This window comes from Pinus tabuliformis, chromosome 1_1, assembly GCF_031772625.1.
Source record: "Pinus tabuliformis cultivar Carrire ecotype Pingquan chromosome 1_1, CPIR1, whole genome shotgun sequence".
Taxonomy (NCBI): domain Eukaryota; kingdom Viridiplantae; phylum Streptophyta; class Pinopsida; order Pinales; family Pinaceae; genus Pinus; species Pinus tabuliformis.
The window spans coordinates 505,929,311-505,955,597 of NC_142297.1; the positions used below are offsets into that span (position 1 = coordinate 505,929,311).

General features: G+C 37.0%; 1 protein-coding gene across 1 annotated transcript in view; it reads right to left on the reverse strand.

Moving 5' to 3' along the window:
• The window catches only part of LOC149214003 (transcription factor MYB86-like), a 52,983-nt gene extending 30,552 nt beyond the window's left edge, over window positions 1-22,431 (reverse strand). Inside the window, exon 1 of the mRNA XM_089390834.1 lies at window positions 22,360-22,431. Coding sequence (XP_089246960.1) covers window positions 22,360-22,372 — 13 coding nt within the window. The 5' untranslated portion in view covers window positions 22,373-22,431. The remainder of the gene's footprint in view (window positions 1-22,359) is intronic.
• Window positions 22,432-26,287: the final 3,856 nt, after the last annotated feature.

The window sequence follows — 26,287 nt, forward strand, 5'->3', positions numbered from 1 at the left end:
CAAATAAATTACTTTTTGACTCAAGTACAATAATGAATACCGAGCCTAGTTACATTTTCCAACACATCCCATCCTTTCGACTAATTCTTCCCATCCTTTGGCACTCATTAGACTGTGAAGTATATCTCTAGGAATTAGTTTGAAGGGTTGGCCAAAAGTATCATGCTTGCATGATTTGGTAAGCCGCAATCTTTGCATCAAAATGGCCCACACAGTATACATCATGGCAAGCTAAGAGGATTTCATAAATTACATCCTCCCTCACACATCTTCTCATAGTCTAATTAGCCCCCAACTTAAAGAGGTTTCTCCCAGTCCAAGTGTAGGAAACACTTCTTTTAACAATCTTACTTTCTCCTTTGAAGATAGGTGAGGAGGGAATCGACTAGTAGCTAGGAAATTTGCAATGTTGACTAACCATGGAGATAGAAATGGTATGGAAAATAGATGCTCATAAGGGAGCTGGTCATCTATCACTTCATCTGTAGACAAGGTTAGTCTTGATAGAGAATCTGCAATAACATTATCCTTTCCATGTTTGTTAACAATAGTCAATCAAATTGTTACAACAATAATAACCACTTACCTACATGAGCATTCGCATCTGATTTATTCATTAAGTACTTGATTGCTACACTGAAAGAGTGCACAAAGACTTGATAACCAATGATGTAATGTCTAAATTTATTTAAAGAATGTACAATTGCAAGGAACTCTTTTTTAGTTACTGTATAGTTTAATTCATCCTTGGATAGATTTTTGCTAATGAAATAAATTGCATAGTGGAGTTTACCTTCAAATTGTCCCATAACTACCCCAATTACCCTATCTTATGCATCTATATAAATATGAAAGGGAAGAGTCCAATTCTGGACTTTGAGGATATGTGTTATCATTAGTTTTTCTTTGATATCCTCAAATTCTTCTTGACATAAATCTGTCCAATAAAACTTGACATCTTTGGTCAGTAATGAATATAGAGGAGAAAAAATTTTAGTAAAATATTTTATGAATCTTTGATAATATTCAGTAAGGCATAAAAGGCTTCTAACATATTTTTTCTTTTGAGGAATAGGAACTTTTTTTATGTTGGATATTTTATTAGGGTCCACTTGGATTCCTTTTTAAGAGAGGAAATTCCCTAAGACAATTCCCTCATTCATTAGAAATTTTCACTTCTCATGGTTCAGGGAGAGGTTCATCTCCTCACACCTTTGTAATACCTTGGTTAGGTTTGAGAGAGCCTCCTAGAAATCATCCCCATAGGGTGTGAAGTCATCCATGTAGATTTCCAACAAATCATGCACAAAATCAGAGAATATACTAAGCACAACCCTTTGGACAATGGTAGTGGCATTGCACAATCCAAATGGGATGAATTTGTAAGAAAACATATCGCAAGGGAATGTGAAGGTGGCATTATGCTAATTCTTTGGATTGATCTTGATTTGGCTATACCCACTGAATCTATCCAAAAAGGAGAAGAACTTTTTCCCTGCAAGCACATCAAGAATTCGGTCAATGAAAGGAAAAGGGAAATGATCCTTCCTCGTGGCTTTTTTGAGTTCTCTATAGTCAACATGGATTCTCAATTTTCCATTTTTCTTTAAGGTAATGACCAGGGGAGACACCCATTCACTATACGAGATCAAATAGATGAATCTTGCATCTAACAATTTCTCCAATTCTTCTTTCACAATATCTTTCAATGCAGGGTTCATTTTCCTTTTTGGTTGGCAAACAAGTTTGTAATCCTCCTTGTATATATATATGGTGAGTGCACACAGAAGATGTACTAATTTCATCCCCTTGTAGTCCCATGAAAATGCCTCAATATATTGTTTTAAGATAGTGAGTAGTTGGTTTTTTATCAGCTAAGAGAAAGGGGTTGATTTTCAGTGTTTTAGAGGGGTTGATTTCTACTCTTTTTACATTACTTTTCTCAGAACCAATAGTCAAAAAATATTCCCATGGATTGTCTTATGAACAACTAGGTTTCCCTATGGAATATTGTTCTTTTAATCCATCAATACTCATGGCAGCATGATATTGGTTTTGTGGAAATTTATTAATCGAATTATCTTCACCAGTTTGCCTACTACTAATGGTGCTTTCTAATGTAAATACAGTGTAGGATGATGAGAGACAAGTATCATCTTCTTCTTCTTCTTCCTCTACCCAGGTAGGAAAATCATTCTCAACCAGAGGTTGAACTAGTTGGTATAATACAAGTTGTTTTCTTGATTGTCCATTGATAATGGTCATGTTCTCAGCGCCACAATCGACGTATGCATCAAAAGTGCCTAACTAGGGTCATCCTAAGATGAGTGGATAGCCATTAAACTTGGTATTGGGCTAAAGGACAAGGAATATGGTGGGATACTCCTAGGAATCAATAGAGACCAATACATCTTCTCGTTGGACACAGTGTTGGAGATTGTTAAACACAATGTTGTCATTGATTGGCACCTATGATTGACCTTGGACGTTGATGTTGTATATGCATTGATGTCATGGGAAGCATCAATTTCGCTATTTATGTCATTGGTAGAGAACCATCACAGTAGAATAATAATTGAATAATCCTTAAAAGCTCTACGACTATAGTTGGTGGATGTATGCTTCAACAACATGTTGGTTGAAGGCTCTTTGTCCACAGAAGACAAGCCTGGATGCTCTTGCAAACTCCATGGTTGGATGGCACTCAAAAAGTCATTTCCAATGATATATGATAGTTCAAAAAACCCCTAAGTGTTGTGGAGTTATGACCAATTGAAGGTTCGTAGGGTTCTAGGGTTGTTCAACACTATCTAGTGTTTTTTAATAGATTCCAGATGGCCAATGATGTTTCTTACTTAAAAAACTTAATGAGTCGACGCTTTGGAGAGACCAATCCACCTTCAGCTACATAGAGCCCCAAGACTCCGGAAGGTGAGACTTCTCTAGAGCATGAGTTCCTGAGACATGAGAAGCAAAAAATACCACAAGTTCACTTCAAATGAACCCAATATTACGCTCAATCTTCTAGAAGGAACCATCTTAAAATCAAAAATGAATTACTTAAGTATGATGGTAAGAACTTTAAAGGCGTTGTCATATGGGTAAATAAGATGGATGCAACTTTTCTAGCAAACCCTCCGCTCAGCGAACAAGAAAGAGTCATGAATACATCCAATTACTTAGAAGCAAAAGCATACGATCGGTTTTTGTGGTGGTTGTCTAAATGCACGGGTTTCTCGTTCAATTGGAAAAACTTTAAAAATGCTTTGTTAAAAAGGTTTCATGATGAGGAGGATGATGTCTATGAGAGATTTGTTCACCTGAAGCAAAAAGGATGAGTGAGTGAATACGCTCACGAATGGGAAGTATTAGCAGCAAGGCAGAGAGCGTTTTCAGATGAGGAGATGCTAAAAATGTATTGTTGTGGCCTCAAAAATTACATTCGTGGAGAGTTAAAATTGCATAAACCCAAAACCAATGAAGAGGACGAAACACGCCGCCCTAATTATCGAGCAGAAATATAAACTCCACAAAGCACCATATGTCAGTAACGATAAGACTAACAACTATTCCAAGGGGAAGTTAGGTAAACCCTCGTCAGAGAATACTAGAAAGTATGTGCCACCAGCGTTGTGAAATGAAGGGAAACAACAATCTAATGTCGAAAGGAAAAAGGATGGCAAATGCTGGAAGTGCAGAGACAAGTATTGCGTAGGAAACAAGTGTGCAACACAAAAATTGTACCATTGTGAAGGAACAAGAAGAGGAATCTTAAACAGACAGCTCTGACAAAGAGGACAATGAAGAAAATGGAAACCCTAGTCCAAAATTAGAAGACGATAAGCTAGGAATTTCCATAGTAACCATCATAGGGATAGCTCAGCCATAAACACTGAAGCTTAAAGGTGACATCAAGAAGCAAAGTGTTTTTGTTCTAGTGGACTCAGGAAGTACACACAACTTTGTAGATATCAATGTTGCAAAAAGATTGAACATATTTGCTTACCGGTATCAAACTTAAAAGTTATGGTAGCAGATGGAAAACGTATAGTTGGAGTGGGAAAGTGCCATGATGTTAAATTGCAATTAAGCGACTATGAAATGGTGTCCAGTTTTTATACGGTTCCCTTAGGAGGAGTAGATGTTGTTTTGGGTGTATAGTGGTTAAGAACACTAGGCACATATTTAGCGAATCACATTTAAAACAGTTCATTAGATTCAAATGGGATGGAAGGAAATATCAATTGTTCAAGCTTCAGGCACCACCAACACAAGTCATCTCTGCTCAACAGATGAAGAAGCTTATTCGCAAGGGGGCACCAACATTTGTTGCACAATGTCAGCACTGGAATTATTATCAATAGAAGGGACTCATCAACCATCAGAGATTTCATCCTTGATCCAGAAATACGATAAGGTTTTCCAAGATCTACCAATGCAGTTAGCCCTAGAAAGGCAAATTGAACACATTATCAAAGTCAAACCAGACTCAACACCAGTAAATGTTAAGCCATATCGGTATCCCCATCACCACAAGATAGAAATAGAACACTTAATACAAGACCTATTGAAGCATGGAATTATTACGAAGAGTATAAGTCCGTATACTGCACAGATAATATTGGTCATAAAGAAGGACAAATCCTTCTGATTATGTATAGATTATATCTGAGGCTTAAACAAAATCACTATTAAACATAAGTTTATGATTCCGTTCATTGATGAAATGCTAGATGAGTTACATGGTGCAAAATATTTTTCCAAGTTAGATCTAAGATCAGGCTACTACCAAATACGAGTGAGGTTAGAAGACATCGAAAAGACAACGTTCAGGAATCATGAAGGGTATTACGAGTTCAAGGTCATGCCTTTTGGATTAACTAATGCATCGGCCACCTTCCAAGAAACCATGGATGAGCTCTTTCACCCTTATATATAGAAGTTTGTATTAGTTTTCTTCGATGATATTTTAGTCTACAGTAAGACGTGGAAATAACATCTCAAACATCTAGAAGAAGTGTTCTCTGTTTTGGAAAAGAACCATTTTTACGCCAAGCTATCAAAATGTACATTTGGGCAGAAGGAATTTGAATACCTAGGACATATTATATCAAGGGAAGGAATCCAAGTGGATCCCAACAAAATCAAAGAAATCAAAGAATGGCCCAAACCCAAGAACATATCTAAGATGAGGGGATTTTTAGGTTTAACGGGGTATTGCAAAAGATTTATAAAAAATTATGCACATCTAACCACACCCCTCACCAAATTGTTAAATAAGAATGCTTTTCGGTGGAATGGAAAAGCAAACAAGTGTTTTGAGAAATTAAAGGAAGTGATGTCAACCACACCAGTACTAGCAACTCCTGACTTCTCCAAACCATTCGTGGTCGAATGTGATGCTTCTGGGTTCGGAATTGGAGCTGTATTAATGCAGGACAACCACCCTATAGCATTTGAGAGCACTAAACTTAATAAACGAGAAGGCTTAAAATCAACATACCAAAAGGAGATGCTCACCATCATACACGCTTTGACAAAATGGCTCCAGTATTTGCTCAGAAGTAAATTTTCGATCCGAACAGACTGCAACAGTCTTCAGATTTTACTTTAGCAAAAGACATTATCAACAGAACAATAGAAGTGGATGGAGAAGTTGTTAGCCTTCTACTTAGAAATATTACAAAAGAAAGGAAAGGAGAATGTTGTTGTTGATGCACTCTCACGTAAGGATGATGACCACACAACATGTGTTACCATGATAGTTGTTCCAGAATGGTTGGACGAAATACAAGCCGAATATGCCAAGGATGAAGATTTTGATTCCATGATTAAGGATATCAGTCAGTATACCAACTTCGAGTGGAAGAATGACATCTTATGGTACAAAGGTAGAATTTACCTAACTCCTACATCCAAATTTAAGGTGAAAATACTAAAAGAGTCTCACAATTCGCTAGCGGTCGAACATGTCGGATTCTACAAGACTTACTACAACATCCAACAATAATTCTATTGGAAGGGTATGAGCAAGGAGATTCAGAAATATGTTGCAGAATGTGATATCTATCAAAGAAACAAGAGTGAAAATGTTCCAACTCCAGAATTGCTACACCCATTACACATTCCAAATCAAAAGTGGGAGGAGATTTCGATGGATTTTACTGAAGGACTACCTGCATCTAATTTAAAGGATAAAATGTTTGTAGTAGTCGACAGGCTCACTAAATATGCCCACTTTAGGGATATTAAAAAGACTGACACATCTAAACAAATCGTTGATGTGTTTTGTAAAATTGTTTACAAACTACACGGGTTTCCTACGGTCATCGTCAGCGATAGAGATGTAAGGTTTAAGGGAAAATTTTGGAAGGAATTATGCCATCAAGCAGGAATATCTCTCAGCATGAGTTTGGCCTATCACCCCCAAACAGATGGGCAAACCAAAATTGTTAATAAATTCTTGGAAACATATCTTCGTTGTTTCATTACAGATAAACAAAACAGATGGACATAGTGGCTACACCTGGTAGAATGGTGGTATACTACCACGTACCCCATGTCAGCTAATAGGACACCCTTCGAAGCCTTATATGGTTACCAGCCACCCAGGTGGAAGGACTTTCCACTCCTTGATTCTAGGGTACCAACAGTTAAAGACCACCTAGGAGAAAGTCAAAGGATCATCAACTTACTAAAAGAAAATCTAACCATGGCTCATAATAGAATGAAACAACAAGCCGACCAACACCGCTCTGAAAGAGAGTTCGAGGATGGAGATTGGGTCTTTGTTAGAATCCAACCTTATAAGCAACTTTCAGTAAAACAACAAGGGAAGAATAAATTTTCACCTAAATATTATGGACCGTATCGGATAATCAAAAAGATAAGTAGTGTATCTTATGGGTTAAAGTTAACGAACAACTTGTCGAATCCATAATACCTTTCATGTATCAAGTCTCAAAAGAGTATTAGGGAAAAATCAAATAGCACAAACAAAAATACAAAAGACCGATGAAGAAGGAAGAATAGTCCTTGAACCATAAGGTATACTCGCTACGTGAGAAAAGGTTTTACGATCCAAGACAATAAAGGAATACCTCGTTAAATGGAAGAGGTTACTAGAGGAAGATTCATATTAGGAATCATAACGTTCCTTGCATCAAAACCCAGGCCTACCTATGCTTTGAGGACAAATCATCTTAAGGGGAAGGCAATCTTATGAACTTAAAATTCATAACAATTAATTGAAATATTAAAATATTAAAATATCATTTCAATAAATACATTATGAATTATAATCAATTAATTAACAGATAATTAGCTAAATGAAGAGACATTTGCCCCCAAAGGACGTGTCTCTCTGATTAGGCATGGCCAGTCAACTCCTATTTAAGGAGCACTGCCTCAACCTTGTAATTATCATTCAAATTTAATCAATTAATATTTATATATTACATTCAGCATTTATCCTGTGTAATTATCAGTCAACAACAATTTAGAATTAATTTTAACAGGAGCATGCAGAGCCTGTGACACCTTCGTTTCAAGTCGAGTGAGCACATAAACCAAAACATTGTCTTAAAAAATTATATCCATGAAGACTTCTCCAGTGCATCATTTTTTTGCCATCACACAAATTAATATTTGGTAAAATTGAATATCAATGGTATTATTTATTTAGGTTAGGTTACTTTAGGTAAACTTGATTCAGTCAAGTTACTGATAGTTTTTAGAATTTTTATGAGAACTTGTTGTTTTTCCCATGGTATTCATCTCTAGTGTAGCGTATTAAAGGAAAAAATACTCTTGGTAAATTAGTCCTTGTGGCCATTGGAATCCCATACACCACCACTTCTCTTGGTTTAGCCATCCTAACAATTGTTATCAAATCTATGGTCAAAATTGTTTTGTGTGGATCAGACCCAGTGAATATCAAAGCTAGATTTGAACATGGTTGAACTGGTAAAATATTCATGCATACCAATTATAATTATGTTCATATTTATTTTGTGTGTTTATCATATCCACAGTAAAGAGTAGCATAAGTAACCAGAAGGGGAAGAGTAGTGGAAAGAAGCTTATGGAGCAACTAGCTCAGCGATTGATTATCGATTTGTTAAAACCCTATTCCCAATAGTCATTTAGTGTTGAGTCCTGAAAATTCGTCTTTGCTCTATCTATAGTAGGGAGATGGGAGAAAAAAAGCAATATGCTTCATTTTAAGTGCCTTACACAAATGTCTGTGTATGAAAAAATGACTACACAAAGAAAAACGTTAGGAAAGTCCTCAACACAGCCAAATTATGCCGGTTCGTAAGGTTCACAACCCTGCTATGAAAAATGTCACCTATCGAAATCCATACAAATTTATATATATAAATTGCAGTGTAGAAGAAATCCACATGCTCCAAAAATTGAATGAGATGGGTTGTTACTTTGGAAATTGCACTCAAGTGTCCTACAAGAAATATAAACATAAACCGTGTGAGGATGAATTTGCGGAAGGTCACTACAAGATTAATGGTAACCTTAGTGGTGGGCTCGGATCTTGCAACGTAAGTAGTGGTGGTGAGTTATGGCTACATCCGAAATAAAAAAAAAAATAACATCGTGCCCAAGTTAGGCCATAGGAGACTCTCATGAGATTCAGCTGCAGGGTTTTTCACATTTCTTTAGTGCATGTGCTTCAATGCTCAGTTGTAATTGATGGAGATCACAATGGTGCTACGAAAGCTCAAGAAGTCACAACAGAGGTCCTCGTGGATAGCACTATTATTCCACCAATGCATGAAATTTTTGTAAAAGATGTTGTGGATAAAACTATTAGTGCACCAGTGCCCAAAAATGATGTAGTGGAAGAAGAGGTGGTAGCAATGGTTTGACGGAATGTAGAGATCATGGGACAATGTGTAATAAATGGTTGTCCCTGGTTCATATCAGAGAAGGTTTTGCCAACATATTTTTAAGTGTTGTGTAAATCTAGGGAAATGAAAATGGCAAGAAAAAAAAGATTTATTATAGCATGACATGGTCAAGAAGGTTGTGGATTTTGGTGTATGGCATTGATTGCTGCTAGAAAATAATGAGACCGTTACATCACCGCTAGATCTATTTAACGTCAAATTCGAGAATTGTGTCTAGGCTAGTGCAAATAGCGTTGAAAGTCCAGGTCAAGATCTGGATCTAACAATATTTAGCAAGAGAGAGGGGTTGCATGGACAAGAGAAAGAATGAAATGGAGTCAATGGTGTTCACGTTTGGAGAAGGAGCCAACTTTTGATGAGAGTCAAAGTGGTGTGTGAACATCCTAAGGGTGTTAGGTCCAAGTTATGAAATCCTACAATAGGCAAGTGTATTCCCAAAGAAGTTGTAAAGATTGTTGTTCAAACATACATGTGTTGGAGCATGTGATGACTCAAGTTGTGGAATGAACCACTTCGATAGATACAAGAGTGGCAGGTGTACTCATATCCTTGCTTGAGGTCGTTGGAATTGTAGCAAGAAAAAGCTTCATTTGACTTATACCATAGTCAAATGGAGAAATTTGATTTTCCACATCAACAAGATGACTTGGATTGCAGTTAGCTAGAGTGACATGGCTTTGTCTCCTAGTTAAATCACTAAATTCAAGTTATATTCTAGAAGTATAGTTGTGCATGGATTGAATACTATAATTTAGAAATGTAGTGGAGTTATTATTAGTTGAACTCAATTAACTGAGCTCTAGTCTTTAGTGGAGTCAGTGGGAGTTCAAGTGAATAGTTATAACATTTTTTAACTCACTGATATCTCAGTTAACTAATCAATTTACTAAAAATAGACCGAGTCATGCATGGAATTTGAATTGCCTAGTTGAGTGGATGAAAAAGACATCAATGTATTTATTATTGTATACTAGAGAGTGTATACAGTTTGTATGCAACAAGTGAGCAGGAGATCAGAATTGTAGTGCACGGTGTGCTTCAGGATTGAAGCAAGAAATTGTTATTGATCCATAATCTCATATGAATTAATGCAAAGCAACAGACGGGTTTTCCCCAATTGGGTTCCCCTGTAAAATAATTTTGTTCCTTGTGTTTTGATGGTTGCATGTTATTGCATATGTTTTTGTTGTGTGGTTTCCTTTCTGCATAATAGTAGAAGAAATTTTTGTCTCTTTATTTCAACTTGATTTCATTAGCAGTAGTAAATTTCTTGCAATTTATGCATGTTATCAAAGCATAAGAAGACTACATAGAAACCTCGTTCCAGATCTTCTATCAGAGAAATTTCAATTTGCATAGTTTTTGGGGTAGATTCTCTCCAATGAATGAAGAATGCCTTTTAGCAGATTGAGGCTTGAGTATGCATCGGAGGGTACTTCAACTTTTTTTGCTTGGAAATACAAGATGGAAGTTGTCCTAGATAACAATGGAGTATGGGAATATACACAAAATGATATTCTAAAAGCAAAAACATGAGATGCACAAGCACTTGCTCAGTGGAAGAAAGACACAAAAAAGGCCAGTAGGATTATTCTGGAGGGTGTCAGAGATCATGCAATTTCGAACTTGCATGGAAAGGAGACTCCTTTTGCAATGTGGAAAACTCTCGCAGATCTATTCCAGAGCAGCAGTGATGCCAAGAAATTAGCACTGAGAGATAAGCTCAAGAGCATTTGAATACAGAAAAATGAAACCATTCCTCAATACCTATCCAGATTCACTCAGGTTCAAGATGAACTTGGAGGAGTAGGATAAAATGTGCCATCATCTAAACTTGTGAGCTTAGCACTCCTTGGCCTTTCAAAATCCTGGCACAACTATCAAGATTTAGTTAATGGAAGAGACAAGCTACCAGATTGGGAGAGACTTTGGTTTGATTTGGTGTAGGAGGATATAAGAAGAAACACTAGAGATGGTGTTACATCCATTGCAGATGAGGAAGAAGATTGTGCTCTAGTTGGAAAAGGAAAGAAGGTTAAAGGCATGAAGGATCAAGGTGAGGCAAAATCCAACGAGAACCATGGAAAGAATAAAGACCTCAGCAAATTAAATGCTTTCAATGTCATGAGTATGGACACCTTGTAACCAAGTGTCCACATACGAAATCTAGTAAGGAGCCTCCAACAACAACGACAATAGGAGGAGATGTTGTTGCATCACAATTCAAGTTGGATTTCACCCTCATTTCTTGCATGGAAAGCACAGTAAGAGGGAGTGAGTGGTACCTAGATTTTGGTGCCTCATATCATATGACAAGAAGTAAGGAGTTCTTCAGCAACCTAGAGGAGAAGGACTTACAATTACACATAGATCTTGGAGATGATGGAAGGTATAGTACCAAAGGGATTAGCACTATCACCTTTAAGAGGGATTTGGGCTCCCATATTCATTTGAAGGATGTAATGTATGTGTCTAGTTTGAATAAAAAATTAGTTTATGTAGTTGTACTTGAAGATCGTGGATATGATGTGGTGTTCAGTAAGGAGAAATCTTATTTGAAGCATGCTGCTGCTAGACAAGTAAAACAAATTGGTTTTCGAGTTAAAAATCTATGCAAGCTAAAGGTAGATTTCACCATGCATGCAACTATACCTCGAGGAGTGATGTCGGGCTATGTAAAGTCTTAGTCCCATAGTTGCAAAGATTTGGGCAGGATCCATAGGAGAGCAGTAGCAGTTGCAATATACTCTTCTCATGGATCATTACCCTTTTGCTACAAGGGTCCACAGTATTCAATAGCACAAAGATCAATGTTAGTTGATGTAGTGAGATCTTGCTAATAGCAGTGAGAGACTCAGGAGACAGTTGTAACTCAGAGACATAATTGGTTCAATATTTTGAATGTTTCTTGATCGGAATCTGGATTAGGGGCAAAAATTTTCTCAAACATCAAAGTGCTCAAAATCACTCAAAAAATGAACAAATGTGTCCATCTTGGCGATACGAACCCAACGCAACTTGTTTCACTCAAAACAGAGCTTGTATGAGAAAGATAGAGACTTTTGTCTGCTTTGTCAAATAGGCAAAATTTTGGGTACATGCTAATTGGGATGTTGACTAAGCATCCATACAGCACAATCAACAAAAATAATATTCCAAAGAATATAAAATATTCTGACAAGTGGCTCAACCACATTGTGACAAGTGTCGGCATGTTATTGGCCAACAACATTTAAGGTGGACCAATGAGAGGTTGACACGTGGCAAGCCCGGAGGCATCCATGTGCCCTCTTAAAGGTCGGGTAAAATGTTATTTGGGAGGCCGGAGGAGTTGAACCTGCGACCTCACCCACAAAAACCCAAAGCCTTACCAATATGTCACGCCAACATTTCTTAACATTCAATGGGTGCGCTTTGTATTCCATGTGTTAACACGTGGTGGTTGGGGAAAGAGAGGGCCAGCCCCCTCTGCATGTGACCAACTTCAAAGCCAAGAGCCAGTGCTTAATGCTAACTGCACTTCTAATGCACTAAGTGGGATTTAATGCTAATTAAACCATGTTTATCCCATTACTTAAGGGAGGATTAAATTGGCGATAGTTTGGCAAGTCTGACAAATCCAACATTGCTCCATTTTTGGCGGAGTTAACTGGAGTTTTTCCAAATTTGGTGGAGTTTTCCTAGGGAAAACTGAAGAGACCATTACTTCTTCATTATTCGACCAATTTTGGCTCAAAAAGAGTCATTCCTAGATGATTTGGGTGCTCTTAACATAGTGGAACAGGTTGCAAAGGCAGAAAGGCACTTTTGTATATGATTTTGCTACGTTGAAGTTTAAGGAAGCTTAGGGCCACCAGGAGAGGAGGTCAAGCCTAGATCAATTGAAGTCCAATTATAGAGCTTGGATAATCATTTTTGGGGTTTTTGCATCTTCTGAATCCAATAGAGTAAGTTGCAAAGCCATTGGAGCAAGGTAGGTGTATGTAATCAGAGAATTGACCATTAATCCAAAGAGGGTCTAGCCATTGAAGCAGATCCAAGGAGATGTAGCCCAGGAGGGGTGAACTCCTTTATTAGCTTTGTGTTATGAGTTATTGTGTTTTACTTATCTACTATTTACTTGTTGTATATGTGTTTTAAATAGCTAATTAACCTCATAAATTTCTCATAAAAGACACTCAATACTTGACACATAATTCCTCACATTTTGGTTAACTTGAGATGATCCTAAACATAGTTTTTTAATACTCATGAGGGAGCTTGCATAGCTTTAACAAGTTTTCCCAACATTCAGATCAATTCTCAATTGTAGTTATTGCAACAGCAAGAACAATAGTGAGAGGGAGTTTTGTTACAATACATTCCTATGGCAGCATGATGGTGGTTGTACATAACCCATTTCTTGCTAAGAGGGAGTGTTGAAATTGTAGCAAGAAAATACTTCATTTGACTTGTGTCTTAGTTAAATGGAGAAATTTGATTTTCCATATCAGTGGGATGACTTGGATTGTAGTTAGCTGGAGTGACATGGCTTTGTCTCCTAGTTAAATCAATAAATTCAACTTATAGGCTAGAACTAGAGTTGTGCATGGTTTGATTGCTAAAATTTAGCAATCTCGTGGAGTTATTGTTAGTTAAACTTAGTTAATTGAGCTCTTGCCTTTAGTGGAGTCAATAAGAGTTCAGTTGAGTAGTTATAATAGTTGTTAACTCACTAATATCTCACTTAATTGATCAATTTACTAAAAACAGACCCATTCATGCATGGAATTCGAATTGCCTAGTTGAGTGGAGGAAAAAGGCATCAATGTATATAATATTGTATACTAAAGAGTGTATATAGTTTGTATGCAGCAAGTGAGCATGAGATCTTAATTGCAGTGCAAGGTGTGATTCAGGATTGAAGCAATACATTGTAATTGATCAATATTCTCATATCAATTAATGTAAAGCAGCAGAGGGGTTTTTCCCAGTTGGATTCCCCTGTAAAATCATTATGTTCCTTGTGTTTTGATGGTTGCATATTATTGCATGTGTTTCTATCGTGTGTTTTCCTTTTTGCGAAATAGTAGAAGAATTTTTTTATCTCTTTATTTCAGCTCGATTTCATTAATTTAGCAGTAGTAAATTTATTGCAATTTCTACAGAGGTTGGTTTTTGTAAGGCCTTAAGACTTTGATCAAGCATACATGTAGTGCAGTGGCGCATGGAGTTATCAAGTTGTGGAATGGACCACTTTGATAGGTACTATGGTGGCATGTGTATTGATATTCTAGGTTGAGGGGGGGAATGTGAGAATGTGAAATGGTTGATGAAGCATGTACTCAGATAGATGGTAACTGTTTTATGGAATTTGATAGAGCGATTGGAATTAGGTTAATATACCAGACTCAAGTTTAAGGGAGGGATTGTTATGGTTTTGGGCTTCAGGTTTATGAGAACCCTTGGTTTTTTCCATGGTATTCATCATATTTAAAAGTGGAAAGGTTCCAGATAAATTTGTCCTCGATCCCAAGCAACAATGTCTTTAGAAACCACCACTTCTGTAGGTTTTTCAATCCTAATAATTTACCAATATCAATAGGAACATTGCTAAGATCACTTGTACATGATGAATGCAATAAGCATTGATGAAAGGTCTTAGTGGCAACCTCATCCAATGTCAAAGGCCGCACAAAGACATGGGCCTAAAAGCACAATAGTAGCAGCGTCTCTTTCCTTCAAACCCACTCAATAGATCAACATCCATATGCGGATTCGCTTCCATTAAGCGAGATAGATTTTAAATTTTCTTTTCCATAAACATGGTGTGCACAACTCACTTTATTTCCAATTGCTTTTGTTGGAGATAGATTTCAAAATTGCATAGTAAACACAACTCTTCCAATGAGTTATTTGAAGAAAATGAAAGTGATCTAGGTGGATCTTCAGACACAGTGGCATGGGAAAAGCTCAAAAATAAAAGTGGTGGAAAGGCGATTAACTTGACATCAAATCGAAGTGCTCGTCGCCCTGATTCCAACGATGTGAACGAATTCCAACGATGTGAACGACACTCCAATCCGAGTCTGGATGAAGAAGATAGAGGCAGTCAAAGTTGGGTTGACTTTTGATGACTGGGCAATATTAATGAAGGGGAAATTTGGCATTTTCCAGCAGACAGAATATGGCCAACTCCGGTCAGATTCCGAGCGAAATCGTTGCTTGTTTAAAAAATGCCTTCAGCTTAAAAACATAGTTTTTTAAAAATGGCCATTCTTGTTATTATAACAACAAAAAATTTAAAAAAAAGGGTGGTGGGACACCAACCCCGTCATCCCTTAACTGCACCACACACCATTAAAATATAATATGTTAGGTGGAGGGGCCGGCCACAACCCCCGGTCCCTCCCATGGAATCGGAGCAACAAACGGGGTGGGCGGCCATGATCCAGCCACCCCACAACCCACACTACAAAGCATGTAACGGATGCGGCCATTAAGGTGGTGGTCTGGCCTTGGCGCGCGAACCCAACCACTTAAAAAAGGATGTGGTGGAGATGGGTACGGTGGGCGGGTCGCCCAAGGCCGGCCCGACCCAACCAAAAACTCTATTTAAAACAAAAAATTTGTTTGTAAAATGCTATAACCAGGATTTTGTTATGCAAAAAGGAGGAGGCGAGGTTTGACCTCCCAACCTCCTCCCTATTAACTAGATCTTCAACCAATGCGCCACAACAGAAACTTGGGAAAATCCGCCACCCATTTGTTATTTAAACACAATTTTTTAGTGCAGTCAGGGAGACGAGGTAGTGCATGCAGTTCGAGGCAGAATTTTGCAGGAGGGCCAAATTTTTATTTTCTCAAAATTTGACAAATTTTATATGGTTTCAGCACTTATCGATGCCACAAACACAATAGCGTTGTCCATTTCTCCATTAGAGTTCAGCATTTTTCGGCCATTTTCCAGTATGGAGGTATAAAACTCCTTTTTGTAACTGATGCTTGTACTCTTCTTTTTCATGCCACTTAATGAATGAAGGCCTCCCCATTGATCGAGCAGGGCTCGGAGACATAGTCCAAGACAGACGAACTCCGTTATCAAGTCTTTTTGTCTTCTTTCATACTTTATGTGTTTCTCCTCTTGTCTCATGTGCACATTAAGTTTTCGTTGTTAAGCTACAAATTATGCATGTAATTCTTTAACACATCTATGAGAAAAAGATTTTGGATCAAGTGGTATCAGAGCATGTCTTTTTAGACGTGAATTGCATTTTTGTATGCTAACAAGAAATAGGCTCCGAAGAGGCGAAGGGAAACTAAAGTCTTTCAATCCCGAAGCGGGGCGTGCACATCGAAGGAGAAACATGGCAGATGAAGAGGCTCGTCATGAAGAGGAGCGCAATTTCCGCAAAACCTTCTATACAATGGCAAAGAATTTCAGTCAGTTTCTTTCAAGGCTGGAGACAGCAGAACAGAGAAATCCAGAAGAACAAGGTTCAGTGCATGGAAATGGTGGAGAAGAACCCCCTCCTTCTCCTTCCACGAGTGAAATTTATTCTTCCTCTCATCACCATAATCGTAGAAATTCAAGGGATACATCTAAGAAACCTTTGTTTAAATTAGATGTCAAATTTGATCTTCCCATGTTTAACAGTGAAAGTAATGAAGAAAAGATTAACAACTGGATTAGGCAGATTGAAATCTATTGCAGGATTCAGCAGATTGATGAGGACGAGGCAAAGATTCAAATGGCCTCTCTTTGGCTGAGTAACACCGCTCTCCAACAGCCATTCGAGATCGAGACAGATGCAAGCCATATGCCATGGGAGCTGTACTGATGCAGCAAAATAAGCCGATATGTTACCATTCAGAGAAGTTCTCTCAAGCTGTGATAAACTATCCCACTTATGACAAGGAATTATATTCCTTGGTCCAAGGTGTGAAAAAGTAGAAACACTACCTAATCGGCAAGGAGACCATCATCCATACAGATCATCATCCCTTGCAGTATCTTCAGTCACAGACCAAGTTGCAGCAATCTCGTCATTTCAGGTGGATGGGTTTTCTGCAATAATTTCATCTAGTAATCATGTATAAGAAGGGCACTAGCAACAAAGTGGCCGATATGCTATCTCGCCCTCCTATTTTTGCTTCTGTTATTTTGCATAATGCTTCGTTATATTTTGAAAGTTATGCTGAACAATATGTTAACGATGATGACTTTAAGGAGATTTATGCAAAACTAACCCATGGTTCACAGGTGGAAAACTATCACTTGCAGGGGAAACTGTTGTATCACCTTGGAAAATTGTGCATACCCACAGGAGAAAGGGTACATGTAATCTGGGAGGCCCACACCTCCCTTGTGTCTGGTCATTTTGGTGTTGAAAAAACTTTGTTTCATGTACAAAGATTTTGTTTTTGGCCTCATATGAAGAACATTGTGACTCGCTATGTAAAGGGTTAGTGATGTGTTCTGTTTCAAAGCCCTCTAATAGAAAACTTGGGCTCTACACACCACTCCCTATTCCGAGTCGTCCATGGGAAAGTGTGTCGATGGATTTTGTAGGAGGTTTGCCTTTGTCTAGAAAAAGTCACGACTATTTGTATGTCGTTGTTGACTGTTTTAGTAATATGTCTATTTTAATGCCTTGTAAAAAGTAGATCACTGCAGAGCAGACTGCTCATCTTTTCTTTGAGCATGTTTGGGTCCATTTTGGTTTTCCCACATCAATTGTGTCAGATCGGGACTCTTGTTTTCTCGGAGAGTTTTCGACCAGCTTGTGGAAGATGATGGAAACCAAGTTGAAAAGAAGCACATCATTCCATCCACAGAATGATGGATAGACAGAGGTTGTCAATCGCACCGTGGTACACTTGTTGCAAGGCTATTGTGGAAAAAATCCTAAGTTGTGGGATGAGCATCTTCCATATGTGTAGCATTCCTACAACCGAGCAGTGCACTCATCTACGCATCGTCCACCATTTGAGATATGTTTTGGCTACCTGCCAAAAGACTCTTTTGATATGGTCTTTGGAAGGGAAGATGACTCCAGTGGATGTGATGATAAGGACAAAGCGCAGCAGTTCATTCAGCAGATCCAGTGGATTCACCAAGCAGTACAGGGGCAGTTGGAGAAAAGTCAAGCCTGATACAAGGCTTGACATGACAAACATCGAGTTGACCATCAATTTCAAGTGGGCGACAAAGTGTGGTTCCATATCAGCAAGGACACGATGAATGGAGAAGGGAAGAAGTTGCGACCAATCCGGTATGGTCCATGCACCATCTTGGAGAAGATTGGAAACAATGCCTTTCGTCTCGATTTGCCGAGATATATGCAGATGTACTTCATAGTGAATGTGGAAAACTTAAACTTGTATGAGCCACGGTTGATTATGGACACCGAAGAGGTGGGCACAGTTCCTACAGTTGATGATTTTGCACCAGAGTATCTCGATGAGTTACATGAAGACATCATCCTTGACAGAAGAACCAGGACTTCACGATGGGGAGATGTGGAATACCTTCAAGTTGGTTTCAAGGGGATGCACCCTAGCAAGGCAAAATGGCTGGAAAAAGAAAGAGTGAGGGAACAATTCCCTCACTTGCCAATTGACTGATAAAGCTTTTGGCAATCCAAAAGCTCCTCAATGGGGAGGATTGATCCAGGTGGATCTTCAGACACAGTGGCATGGGAAAAGCTCAAAATTCAAAGTGGTGGAAAGGTGATTAACTTGACATTAGATCGAAGTGCTCGTCGCCCTGATTCCAACAGTGCAAACGACACTCCAATCCGAGTCTGGATGAAGAAGATAGAAGCAGTCAAAGTTGGGTTGACTTTTGATGACAGGGAAAGATTAATGAAGGCACAATTTGGCATTTTCCAGCAGACGAAATCTGGCCAACTCCAGCCAGATTCCAGGTGAAATCGTTCCCTGTTTAAAAAAACTCCTTCGGCTTAAAAACACAGTTTTTGTAAAATGGTCATTCTTATTATAACAACAACAAAAAATAAAACATAAAAAGGGTGGTCGGCCACCAACCCCGCCACCCCTTAACCACACCACACACCATAATATGTTAGGTGGAGGGGCAAGCCACGACCCCCGACCCCTCCCACGGATCCGCAGCAACAAATGGGGTGGGCGGCCATGACCTCGTCACCCCACAACCCACACTACGGAGCATGTAACAGATGCAGCCATTAAGGTGGTGGGCCGGCCTTGGAGCACAGACCCAACCACTTAAAAAGGGATGCGGTGGAGATAGGTATGGTGGGCGAGCTACCCAAGGCGGGCCCGACCCAACCAAAAACTGTAATTAAAACAAAAAATTTGTTTGTAAAATGTTATAACCAGGATTTTGTTATGTAAAAAGGAGGAGGTGGGGTTGGACCTCCGACCTCCTCCCTATTAATCGGATCTTCAACCAAAGAGCCACAATCGAAACTTGGGAAAATTTGCCACCCATTTATTATTTAAACGCAATTTTTCAATGTGCTTAGGCAAAGGAGGCAATGCACACAGTTCGAGGCATAATTTTGCAGGAGGGTCGAATTTTCATTTTGTCAGAATTTGACAAGTTTTATATGGTTTCAGCACTACTCGATGCCACGAACACAATGGCGCTATCCATTTCTCCATCAGAATTTTGCATTTTTTGGCCATTTTTCAATATGGAGGTATAAAACTCATTTTTGCAACTGATGCTTGTACTCTTCTTTTTCATGCCACCTAATGAATGAAGGCCTCCCCATTGATCGAGCAGGGCCCGAAGACATAGTCCAAGACAGAAAAACTCCATTATCAAGTATTGTTATCTTCTTTAATGTTTTATGTGTTTCTCTTCTTGTCTCATGTGCACATTAAGTTTTCTTTGTTAAGCTACAATTTATGCATGTAATTCTTTAACACATCTATAAGCAAAAGATTTTGGATCAGAAAGGGTGAGACCACCTCACCTCTGATCACAAATGATCTCGAAGTGCTTTCAAATGTCGAAAGCAGGGATATGTGACTCAATCTACAATCCCCCTTTACATCTATGTTATCAAAGGGGTGATTGAAATCCCTCTTCTAGTCGATGCCAAGAAGATCACGATCCTCAATCCTGATGCATCTTTTTAATGCGGTTTTTATTTAATATGTATTTTTGAATGTATAAATGAATTTGGTATTAAGGAAATTCCTCGAACACTCAAATTATAGATTTTAAAACTCAAATTTTTTATGTTAGCAAATCGCTACCAAAATGAAGATTAAAGAAAACATAAAAGATTTAAACTACCACATTTTATTGGTTTATACAATTAATTGACGTATACATAAGAAATTAATATATGTTGTTATGAGAGATTTTGAAGATTTTTAATATTTTAATTATTTGGATTTTTAAGATTTTCTTGACATTTTCTTTTTATTTTATTGATAATTATCACCAAAATCCTATAAATAAAATCTCAATTTTATATCTATGTCATCAAAAAAAACTTTGGAATATTTTAATTATGTAATCCAAACAATTGAAATCTACAATTCTATACTTTTAATTTGAGTGGTTAAAACTTACAATTTCAAAATTTCACAAAAACTTATTAAAATCATTTAACATTTAAATTACACTTTTTCTAATTATATAATAAGACAGTTAGTTATTATATAATAGGAGAGTTGTTTTATCAAAGTTAAAAGCGGAACTCCTTAAAAAAAATATTAAATTTTGAAGTGTCAAAAATAATTTTTAAATTTTCTATATATATTATATAATTTTTTTAAATCTAAAAAAATTGACTTTAACATTATAATAAAATAATATAATACAATATTTAATAATATAATATAATATTTAAAAAATAATTGATTTGGAGATCACTAATTATAAAATATAAAACTCAAAATTTAAATCTCATAACCACCACCACCATCATTATCATCCAATAACGATTATAAAATTTATTTATAAATTTAATAATCCTTCATGTAGAATCATTAATATGTAAAATAATTTTTTCAAAATCAAATCATCTATCAAACTTTAGGATTATAACAACTTTCTTATAATTGTTTCCATAATTACACCTACAAAAATGGTTAAAATTTTATCATTGCTAAATTTATAGTTATTTCTCTTTCTAATTCTCATTCGATAAAGATTACACCACTCAAAGTATACATTTAATAAATACTATTATTTGTAAATAAATTTATTTTACACTAGTTTTTTTAAATTACTTATATAATATTTTATATTTATTTTTATAACGTTAATAAAATTAACAATGTATTTTACAAGCCAATTAAATTTGGAAAATCACAAACTAAAAAATTCTACTTTTTTTCTATATCTCAATTCTTCTTACACCAATTTGTTAAACACTAAATCTGGCACACATGCAAATAGTTACAACATATTAGAAATGGAGAAGTACTTTACAAAAATAGTTATTTAAATTGAAAGCATCATTCAAGAATCAATGCTCAAGTACTAAATAAAAATTATAATATTTTTTAATAATAACTATTATATTATTATTTAATAAATATTATTTAAATATTTATATTAATTATTATTATTATTTTTAAAAAATATTATTTATATATTTATGTTTTTAAAACTATAGATAAAAAATAATATCGATAATATTTCGATTATAAATAAAATTTTAAAAAGCAATTTGATTGGAGCGAACAGTCAAAATTTATAATTTTTTTAATCTAGTGCACATAGTTAATGTAATTAAAAAATTACGTGGTATTTGGGGATTAGAACTTGTTACATGGTAATTTTGATATTTGGGGATAAGGATTCGTTACATGGGATTTTTTTTCAACTTTTTATTTATTTAGGTTGAGGATAGCTCCTATTTTTCAGCGTTAAACTTGAAACTAGATGAAGACTCAACCTGGTTGGTTACAACGCCTGGATCTAGTTCCTCATCTTGTCGTGAAGATGAACCACACTGGTTGGTTACAACGCCTGGATCTGGTTCCTCATCTTGTAGTGAAGATGAACCACACTGGTTGGTTACAACGCCTGGATCTGGTTCCTCATCTTGTCGTGAAGATGAACCACACTAGTTGGTTACAATGCCTGGTTCCTCATTTTGTCGTGAAGATGAACCACACTGGTTGGTTACAACTCCTGGATTTGGTTCCTCATCTTGTCGTGAAGATGAACCACACAGGTTGGTTACAATGCCTGGATCTGGTTCCTCATCTTGTCGTGAAAATGAACCACACTGGTTGGTTCTAAACGCGTCGATGAGAATATCTCTTATGTGATTTTTACTGAAAGATGCTGTTAAAATTATTATGGATCACAGAAGTCTAAATTTTGAAGACTCAACCTCATAAAATCTACGCTTCTAGTGTTTAGGAATTTTCAAATTACCAATAAATTTAATAAGATTAAAAATTATCGATTGAAAAAATTTTTTTTAGTAAATACCTGCTAAATTCATCGGATGCCACAGCCGGACTTCTAACACAGCCCATCGCGACCGAACCTATATCAGAAGTGTTTAAATATCCACCATCTGCTCCACATCACCTCCTGGCCCACTCTCTTCATCGTTATCATGATCTCATTTCCAAAACAAACAGGCCTGTTAAACAGATTTTTCCAGTGTTTTGGTGGAAACTTGGTTGCTCCCTCAAAGTGATCATTTTCTCTTGGTTAGTCTTTCACAACAAGAATTTATCTTGGGAAACCTTGAGAAAGCGTTCTTGGCACGGACCCAGCAGATGTGTGTTATGCAAAATGGAGGAGGAATCAAACTATCATTTGTTCTTCAAGTGCATGGTCTCCCAACAAATCTGGGATGATTTAGCTTCATATTTTTCTTTTCCGCACCTTAACTTCATCTCTGTTGATGCAGCTTTTGCCTCGTGGGGAAGACAAGAAGCTTTCAAGCACCCAATCCTTCCCATCACTATATGGTGCCTTTGGAAGTGGAGAAACTTAAAAATCTTTGAGGATTCAAATATCTCCTCCATATATGTTTTGTCTTCTGTCTCAGCTCTCTATCCTCCTATCCGATGACTGCAGTATGTGTGGAGACTAATTTTGGTTTTGCGCCCTTGATTGGTTTCTGAGGGCTTTCATCAGGGTGCACTGGATTTCTTTTTGTCATATGCCCATTACTGTATTGTGTCTTTAAGTTTATATCTTGCTCCTATGTGATGCTTCAGGTCTTCTTTTTCTAGGTTGATAACATGCTGAATACTCCTTTATACAGTTTCTCGGATGCGGTCTTCTTATGAGATCCATCAGAACATATTGTATATATTGCCTCAATATAATATAGTGCTTTTTCTTTCTGAAAAAAGCTGAAAGTTTTCATCGCAAATTTCCGACCAAGCAGTACCAGTGTAATTGTATTTTATTCAAATATGTTTTATTGATTGATTACTTAGCCTTCTGAGGATAACGAGAATATGTTTTTATCAGACCACTCAGTCATTAGAAAATGTCAGAGAGATTGACGGAAAGCCGTAGTCTAATTTGCTTAGAATTTGTTGTCGACCTCTTATAAGTTTTTTTATACATGGTTTAGAATTTGTTGTCCACTGCTTATAAGTTTTTTTATATAGCCGTAGTCTAATTTGCTTAGAATTTGTTGTCGACCTCTTATAAGTTTTTTTATACATGGTTTAGAATTTGTTGTCCACTGCTTATAAGTTTTTTTATATGTGGTTTGGTTTAATTTGTCTACTATTTAGTAGGAAATATAAATTTAAATTGTGAATTCTCAACGATTTAAAGAGCATTCTAAAAAAACTATATTTTAATTATCACTATTATTGAAACTACTTTGCCGGAATTCCAAATATAAATATCAATTTAAATTATGAATTCTTCACTATTTAAATCGAATTCTCGAAAAAAAAATTATATTTTAATTACCTCTTTTATTGAAAATACTTTGCTGGAATTGCAGAAAATTCTCATGGTTATGCATTTTAACACATGCAAAGATGACACCGAAAGCATACCGACAAAGCTTTTCTGTACTTTATTCGGAATTGCACAAAATTTTTATTGTTTAGCTTTTTAACTTTTGGCTAAAAAGCAAAGAAGAAAGAAAGAAAGAAATTATTTTCTTTTGCAGAAAGAAAAAGCATCATTGTATTATATTGAGACTATATAACAAGTTCAGATAGAATAGAATTCCGCTTTTAGAAGCAGGAGGATCTTGATTTTGAAAACAAAAAACTGTAGGTAGAGTTCCTTTGTGTTGAAAGAAAACACCTGAGCTGTTCCAAAAACCAAAACATGATAAACATATACCCGACATATGTGCATCAAATGCATGAACATTGGTGGAATAAGACCTGGATTTCGGGATTGCTGGACATCCATATAACATGTCATATACAAGTATTAAAACAAAAAGATGAAAAAGAGAAAACCTGGCAATAACCAAAGGATAATTAAGCTCTAGGGATAGAGAAGTCCTGGATAAAACATGAGTTTTCTCTATATATAACCTTCATGGACCAGGAACCTATTTCAAGAAGCAGACCCTCCTTTGACAGGTTGTCCGCTTGATGATTCAGAGCTCGGTAAATGTGTTGAATGGAGCATTCTCTCAAGAGACCCCAGAAAAACATAATCCTGTCCATCCAACCTGTGAGGTGAGGGCTCTTAATGTGGCAGGTTCCCTTGACATGATCGATCATTGTTTTGGAGTCACCAAAAATTGAAATAGCCTGTATATAAAAAAAAATGCAGAAAGCCAGAAGACCCGCTAGAGCCCTTGCCTCAGCCGAACTATTTGTACCCTTTCCTCCATTCCATGATATAAAATATTGAAGCTTCTCGTCCATTATAATGTGGCCCCCGCATCCACAAGTATTTTGCTGCTCAGCGCCATCAAAAAACGCTCTCGAGAATCCTGTGAAATTAAATTCTTTCTCTTTTCTATTGCCTCTTTTCATTTTGGGCTGCTTTTTTGGCACAGAGTCATATATGGAAATGATATGTTGCAAAATAGACTTGAGGAGGATCTTTGTTTCTTTGAAGATTTTGATATTCGTCCACCTCCATGCACACCAGCAAACAATAATAATAATTGATCTCCATGAATCTCTTTGCCCACTCCACCATTCGAAGGCTACATGAGTTGAATCAAAAACAACATGAGGGAAACCATATAGCATTGCCAATTCATGCCAGATTTGCACTGGAAGAACATGTGATAATTGGATTCCTCATCTGCTTCACACATTGTGCATCTACTCAACCCGTGCCAATTCCTTTTCCTTAGATTTTCCCATGTCAGGTTTCTATTGTGGTACACCATCCACGAGAAATATATTGATTTTGGAGAACATCCTGTCTTCTAGAAGAGCAGAGGATACTTTGTACTAGATTGTATGGCCTTTAATCCTATCAAGTCTGTATAAATATCTTTTACTCGGATCGGCATATTTGCTTTTGGCACCGACCATGTAAGATGGTCACCTAGCCTAGAGCGATGAAAGTCGCAACCTCTCAGCGCTTCCTTGACAGAATTCCAAAGCCTAGCCAGAGGCTCTGGCAAACCAAGATCAATGGCCTCTTTCCAGAGAGGGAGAGGGCCACGCCAAGCATCTATGAGCTTGTCCCACATAAAAATACTGTTTCTGTGGAAAAAGAAAAGAAGAATTTCAGGGATGGATATGCTCTCCCGTCTGCTCCATATGGGATCTAAGCCAATTAGGATTCTGCTGCCAGAATGTAAGCTCCATTTCAAATTCTTTAAAAAATATTGCTCAACTTTGCGGAAACTGCACCATATGGCTGACCCATATGTGGCTCCAATCCTTCCTATTATGTATCAGTAATCCAAGGCTTTTCCTTTCATATATTTCTTTTTGATAGTAATGCTCCACGGCCCTTCCCCGAAAATTCCTCTCCACAATGATTTGCATAGGAGTGCTTTACCAAATGTCCTCAGATCCAATAATCCCCATCCTCCTGAGCTCTTGGGCATAGATATCTTTTCCATTTTTGAAAGATGGTATTTTCTCTGATTTGATTTACCACCCCATAAAAAATTTGCAGTTATCTTGTTCATTTTCTGTATGATACTTGCAGGGAGGAAGAAAATGTGTGCCCAATATACAGCCAGTTGCATTAATACAACTTGAGTTAGAACAATTCTCCCTGCCAAAGATAGGCTCCTGTATTCCCAAGCCGAAATCTTTTTGTAGTATCTATCTATTAACCACTGTCAGTCCGCTTTAGCGTAACCCTTGGCTTTTAGCTGAAAGCCCAAGTATTTAAATCCGTCCTTGATCGATCTCGCCTCTATTCCAAGCAACTCCGAGATCCATTTCACCATATCCATATTGGTGTCATTGTGGAAGAGAATAGATTTTTCCTCGTTTAT